Genomic DNA, 6419 nt, shown 5'->3' on the forward strand with positions numbered 1-6419 from the left:
GCCACGCTGTGACGTCACAGAGCACTACTGCCCACTCCCTGCCCCCTCCCCCCCCCCCCCGCCTCGAGGAATTGGGGAAAGGAGCGCGGCAAATCGGAGCGACACCGAAGCAAAGCGAAGCAAACACACACTTCCCCCACCGCCCCCACCACCCCAAAACGGCCCCGCCGGCTCTTGGCAGCGCCCCTGAAAGACGCGGGGTGTCAAACAGTCTGGTCCCGTCTTGCATCAAAAATCAAAAGCCACCTCACAAGATACACGGACGTGGGTACGCACACGCGGATCTCTACGGATGTAATTGGCAACTTTCTCACCGGGGGCACGATTTTGCGTAGTCCAGTCCGATCCTTGTCATCGCCTCCGTTAGAAAAGGAAGGGGGGGGTGGGAAGGAAAAAAAAAAAAAAAAAAAAAAAAAGGAAAAGGAGAAGGCTGCCTCGGGAGGCTTTCAAGGCGAGGAGAGGCAGCGGCTGCCTTTGCGCGGGGCAAAGGAAGAGGGGGACAGCCTCGCCGGCCCTCTGCCCTGCTCAACAGACTGACGTGGTTACAAACCATAGCAAACATTTTATTTACAGGATAGATATATATATATATTTATATATTTTGTCAGTGCAGTATTTCTTGGCCGGATTATTCGAAGCAACACGTTGCAACCAATGAGGACGTTGGCAAAATACTTCACATTGTAAATTGTTTGAGGGGGAGGAGGGGAGAGGGGCGGGCGGGAAGAGAGAGATTTCGGAGCAAGTTCTTGGAGTCCCACGCTCGGGTTTTCCTGGAGAGGACAAGGGGCGGGAGACGGAGAATAAAATAAATTTAAAAAAAAAAAAAAAATAGAGAAATCCCGCTCTCCTGCGAGCAGCGTGGAGGGAGAGGCGGCCGCCTCACGCAGAGCCGTCCCAGGGCCGGGGCTCCCCGCTCTTGCCCGTCTCCCCGGCCCCTCGCCCCGGGGAGGTGCCGGTGCCGGTGCCGGTGCCGGTGCCGATGCCGGTGCCGGTGCCGGGCCGGCCTCGCCGCGCTCCCGGGGCAAAGGAAGGGAGATAAATTAGCGCGCAGGTCCCGGGCGCGGGTGCTGCGGGGCCGCCCCGTCTATAGGCCGCTCCGCGGCTCGGGGCTGGCGGCGGCGGCGGCGGGGGGCGGCGGGGAGGGGCGGCCGGTGCTGCCGGGGGACTTGCCGGTGCCGGCGGCGGGCAGGCTCCGCTCGGCGCTCTCAGTCCGTTCCGTGTCGCTGGGGGTCATGTCGAGGGAGTCGGCGTCGCTGCTGTCGCTGTCGCCCTCGGAGCGGCTGGGGCTGCGCTCGGGCTCCCCGGCGGCGGCGGCGGCGGGCGGCGGGACGGGGCGCTGGGCCTCCGGCTCCGGCTCCGGCGGCGGCTCCTTCTCCTTCTGGGCCTGCGCCTCCTTGGAGTGCCGCCACTTCATCCGCCGGTTCTGGAACCACACCTTCACCTGCGGCCGCGCCGCCCTCAGACGGGCAGCACGGCCCGCACCGCGCACCGCGCACCGCGCACCGCACCGCGCACCGCACCGCGCACCGCACCGCGCACCGCGCACCGCACCGCGCACCGCGCACCGCACCGCGCACCGCACCGCGCACCGCGCACCGCACCGCGCACCGCACCGCGCACCGCACCGCGCTCCCACCCGCAACGGGCAGCCGGGGGAGAAAAGGAGGCGCCGGCCTCGCCTCCCTCTGCTCGCACACCTGCGCAACTGGGGCGGCTTTAGGTTTTCTCTCCTCCTAGCTCAAGTGTTTAAATACCAAACGCCCCCCGCTGTGTTTTGGGCTGTTGTTCCTATATATATATTTTTTTTTTTTAATCTCTCCTTCTTCTTCCAGGAAACCAAATCTTGCTCAAGAAACCACAGCGTTATACAATTCTGTGCGCTAAGGGCCCTCAATAGTGGAATCATTACAGAGTGGCATTTAATGATTCCGTTTGAAGAAGAGTTCTCACTTCCCCAGAACTAATGATTTCACAACGCGGGGAGAGATTTTTTTTTTTTTTAACAAACAACAAAAAAAAATAAAAATAGTGTGTTCTCTTCTACTTCCTTTGACCTAAACTGCCTCCTACCGCGAGTTGCACTTCAGTAAAGCGCACTCGGGTGATCTGCCCCGGCCCCACTCGCCTCTCCGCTCGGCCTGCTCCGCGGCGGCCAAAACGAAGGCGAAAGCTCCTTGCCGGGCCACTAAACGCCACGGAACCTGTGTGCAGGAGATGCTTGGGGCAAGACCACGCTCCTCAGCCAGCCCCGCCAAAGATAAGGAAGGGAAAACGCTTTGCAAACGCGGCGCCTCCCTCCCTCCCCCCCCCCCCCAGTATCCCTCTAAACTGGAAGTAAGATTTTAAATAAACCCGAAGCCGTTCTTACTTGAGCATCTGTCAGGCCCAGCATCGCCGCCAGTTGCTTTCTGTCCGGTTTGGTGACATATTTCTGGATTTCGAACCGTTTTTCTAAACCTTTCCTCTGCAGGTTGGAAAACACAGCCCTGGACCAGGAGCGTTTCCTCTTGTACGTCTGGGGCAGCGTGTCCTTGGTTAAAACGGCATATGGACCTGGGTGGGGGGCGGAGGAGGGGGAAGCGGGAGGAGAGAGAGAAGGAGACGGTGTTATTAATACCAATGCCTACAAGGGAGCATTAAATCGATCAAAATAACACTCGGCCTGTGGTGCGGGGGGAAGGCTGGGCCCTGCCTGCCGGCTGGCTACCAGCCCTGCCCGCCTCTGATTGCTCGGGCAAGGATGGAGCTCTCCGGGACCCGAATTTCTTCCTCTTCCCCCCCCTTCCCACCCCTTCTCTCTCGGCCCAGGTATTAGTTTTGTACTAGATGGGATGGTCCTCTGGGTCAGGCCTTAGCCAGATCTTTCTTTCACACAACACCCCACCCCGCCTCCCCGCAGCCCGGCTTTCGCCCAAAATCTGAGCCTCGCTAGAAAACATACGCCCTGGCCGTTCAAAAAGGAGTCTCCAAGAGGAGAGTGCCTGGGCCGGGGGGGGGCTGCTCCGTGACGGAGGGCCCTGCGCCACAGGAGGGTCGACGAGGGATGAGATGTACCTGGAAAAGTGTCTTGAAACTGGTGCTGCACTGAGCTCCTTGGGTTTGTGTTTAAGGGACCCAGAATAGCAGAGGCCTCGTTAATGGGGTCTAGAGACGCGAAGAACTGGCCGGTGGAAGGCTGCATGTTGGGGAGATGAACCCCAGTTTGGCGGCTGGTAGTTAATAAGGAGGTCAGATCTGTGAGCACAGGAATAAGGAGAGCTCTGTTATACCGCGGTCGAAACCGACTGCCCGGCACGCTCCGGGCGGAGGGGGGGTCCCTGGCCGAAGGGGCTGGGGGGGGGACACGGGGGGACCGAGCAGCCGCCTCCTCGCCCCGGGGGCTCCCCTCGGGGGCGGCGGCCGTGCCCCGGCATTCAGACACCCTCCGGTATATTTACTGCCTTGGTCAGGATGTTTACGCGCCGCGAGGGGAGATGGATTGCAACGAAAGCCTTTAAAACGGGCTGTGCCCCCTGAGGCCAAACCCCTCTGTCTGCTTTGGGAAGCGGGGGCCGTTTCAGTCGCTATTTTTACGCTATCGCTATTTTTCCCGGCGGCGTAAATCCTGTGCCGGGGGCTGCTGCCGTGCGCGGAGCCGGGCGGGGGGGGCTGGGAGGCGGGGGGGGGAGCTGCCTATTTTAGTGAGCGCTATTAGAAACTCGGCTTTATCACGCTTTTTTTTTTTTTTTTTTTTTTTCTTTTCTTTTTTGGCAAATAACTCTTTTCTCGGCTAGATCATACAGTTTTCAAATCGCGGGTATTTTCGCTATATATAAGAATAGAGTAAAGGAAAGAGCACCAAGAGCGCTAGCACGGAAAGCGGGCAAGCCAATTTCTCTACCTCTCAGCGTGTTGCCTTCCTTGACTTTGGGGTCAAACTCCGCCGATAAAATGCGGTCGATGCCGAATTTCAGGTCCTTGCTGGCGGGGGCCGGCGCCGAGCCGTGCGTGGGGCCGCCCGGCAGCCGGGCGGGGGCCGGGCCGCCCGCCGCCGCCGCCGCCACGGGGGACCGGTGCTGCGTGGGGCGGTGGTGGTGGGAGTGGGAGTGGTAGGCGGCGGAGAGCGGCGAGAGGCGCGGCGGGAAGGCGGCGGCGGGGGCGTCGGGGGCCACGACGGGAGTGGGCCGGAGAGGCGAGGCCGTGGCGTGGAAGGGACCGCCGCCGTGGTGGACGGCTCCCAGAGCCGCCGGCATCCCGGTGCCGGGACCTCCGGGCAGGCTGTCGGCGGGTCCTCCCGCCGCCTCGCCGCCGGCGTGGAGGATGTCGGCGATGCAGAAGGAGGGTTTCTTCGCCGCCGCGGCGTCCAGCGGGAAGCAGCCGCCGGCGGCCGGCCCCGGTGCCGAGCAATACGCCGCTGACCACAAGCTGAAGTTGGAGGCGTAGAAAGGCGCCAGCCCGGCCGTGTACATCCTGGCCGCGGAGGGGACGCGCCGCTCAGCTCCCGGGTGCTCGCCGCGGAGCTGCCCGCTGCCCCGGGAGCATGGGGAGGGATGGAGGGGCGAGAAGCGGCTGGCGGAGCGCTTGCCGGAGGGGCGATGGAGGGGGGGGGTGGGGGGGGTGAGGAAAAACCAACCACCACCAGGAAAAGAAGAGGGGGAAAAAAAAAAAAAAAAAAAAAAAAGAAAAAATTATAAAAAGTCGCCAAAACCCACGGCGAGACGGAGAGAGCGAGCGGGCGAGGAGCGCAGCGGCGCAAACAAAACAAACCCAAAACCAAACCCCCTTTCCTCGCACTGGGGGAAAAAAAAAAAAAAAAAAAAGAATATATCCACCCCTCCCCAAAACTTTCTCTGGCAGCGACACTCCCGGCTCCAGAGCAGCCCTCGCTCCCTCCCCGCGCCCAATCCGCGATCCGCGGGGCCGGGCAGCACCGCCCGCCGACACGCCCACGCGGGGCCGGGTCGCGGGTGCGGGCCACCGCGCCTCCAGCGCGCAACTGCGAGGTGGCCCGCACTCGCGACCCGGCCCTGCCTGGTTTGCCCCGCAAGGTACCTACCCTCCCCCCCCCCCCAATTAAATTCCGCCCTCAACTTTGAACACCAACAGGCACCCACCTCCAACAAAAAAAAAAAAAAAAAAAAAAAAAAAAAAAAAAAAAAAAGAAAAAACAGAAAAGGCAAGGGCCCTTCGCTTGCCGCCGCAATTTCCAAACGTTTCAAAGAAACGCGCAGGAAAATTCTTCTTCGCCGTCGGAGGCAGGTCTGTCCTCTTGGAAACGATTCCCAAGGAAATGTGTTTCCTTCCCAGATAAATGAGCCTGGGATAGTCTGGAAGAAAATGAGTCTGTGCTGGTGCACGCAACATAGGTATTTATGAGAGCTCCGAGCTGTTCTGGGCCCAGGGCACGTTGGATCCTGCATTACCAGAGACTAATTAATTAACCGTATTTTGTCGACAATATAATTTTACAGATTTTTACTGTGTTCTCCAGCCCAGTGCCTGTGTCTGCTTCCACACAAATTTCACCTAAAAAACTAGTTTCTAATTTTGCAAACCTTTGACAACTGAATTACCCCTTTTTTTTTTTTTTTTTTTTTTTTTTTTTTTTTTTAAGAATACAATCATAAACTATATTCGCTGAAATAACCTAAGGACAGATTTATCAAAGGGCCTTTTATGCTTATTTTCTCCCCTCTAACATCCACATTTGTCCCAACCTGACTCTGAAAAAAAAAAAAAAAACAAACCAAAACAAAACCAAACTTCTTTGATTTTAGTTTCACGTTAATCAGTCGCTGCCGTTTTGAGCCGGCTGCTGGGTCGGACGATTGCAGATTTGCTTTGATTTTGATTAAAAAAAAAAAAATTTATTTTTGTCCAAATAGCTTCCCAAACTCTTAATGCTTTCGCGGGACAGCCAGAAAGGTAAACTCTTTTTCTTTCGCCAGGTATGAAGACGTAGCTTCTGTGTGAATATTGGAACCACCTGCGAGCGAGTGTGAGCCCACTCCTCCGCACGGGTGAAGGTGGGGATGGTTCCCCGGGAAAAGCCACGCACCGCTTTGCTTTGCTTTGGTTTTTATTAACGAGACGAAACCGAAAAATAAAGATGGGACGGCTTGCCAAGATGTGTCCGAAAACCGAGGGCGGCTAAAGAAAAGGTTGATTTAGGTTTGAACTTTTCCTGCTTCGACAGCGGAAAGCCCCTTTGCCTTGCATCTTCCCCCCCGCCTTCATCCCCGCCCGGCGCGGATGACCCGAGCGCCAGCTCATGGATCTTAAATCGGATCAAACGACTCCGGTTTCCCTCGCGTTTCCAGCGCCGGGCAGAGCCTCGCCACCAGTCCGCCTGAGGGAAGGGCAACGAAGGCAGCTCTGCCCGCTGCATCCCTCCGTGAAAATATCGCCGTGATTGCCACGGACACCGCTGGCGTTGT

General features: G+C 58.2%; 1 protein-coding gene across 3 annotated transcripts; it reads right to left on the bottom strand.

Annotated features, from left to right (window-relative positions):
- Positions 1-542: 542 nt before the first annotated feature.
- HLX (H2.0 like homeobox) lies at positions 543-4621 on the bottom strand. Of its 3 annotated transcripts, none has more exons than XM_042789619.1 (4): positions 3884-4621; positions 3058-3237; positions 2372-2556; positions 543-1426 (listed from the first exon to the last, which is right to left on the bottom strand). In XM_042789619.1, the coding sequence occupies exons 1-4, from the start codon at positions 4449-4451 to the stop codon at positions 1088-1090; spliced, it is 1272 nt and encodes a 423-aa protein (XP_042645553.1). In that variant the 5' UTR covers positions 4452-4621; the 3' UTR covers positions 543-1087. The 3 variants fall into 3 exon arrangements, with proteins under 3 accessions (XP_042645553.1, XP_042645552.1, XP_042645554.1); XM_042789618.1 differs by having other exon boundaries at positions 543-1444; XM_042789620.1 differs by lacking the exon at positions 3058-3237 and having other exon boundaries at positions 543-1444.
- Between the last annotated feature and the right edge of the window lie 1798 nt (positions 4622-6419).

This window comes from Tyto alba, unplaced genomic scaffold (assembly GCF_018691265.1).
Source record: "Tyto alba isolate M040663 unplaced genomic scaffold, T.alba_DEE_v4.0 Super-Scaffold_16, whole genome shotgun sequence".
Taxonomy (NCBI): Eukaryota; Metazoa; Chordata; class Aves; order Strigiformes; family Tytonidae; genus Tyto; species Tyto alba.

What these genes read in the sequence shown, in the direction of transcription:
- HLX (XM_042789618.1), bottom strand. Translation starts at nt 4,451, where the DNA reads ATGTACACGGCCGGGCTGGCGCCTTTCTACGCCTCCAACTTCAGCTTG. An exon ending in GTTTCAAGACACTTTTCCAG is followed by an intron (nt 2,557 to 3,057) that starts GTACATCTCATC and finishes CCCCCCACCCAG; the next exon opens with GTCCATATGCCGTTTTAACC. An exon ending in TGGGCCTGACAGATGCTCAA is followed by an intron (nt 1,445 to 2,371) that starts GTAAGAACGGCT and finishes GCGCGGCCGCAG; the next exon opens with GTGAAGGTGTGGTTCCAGAA.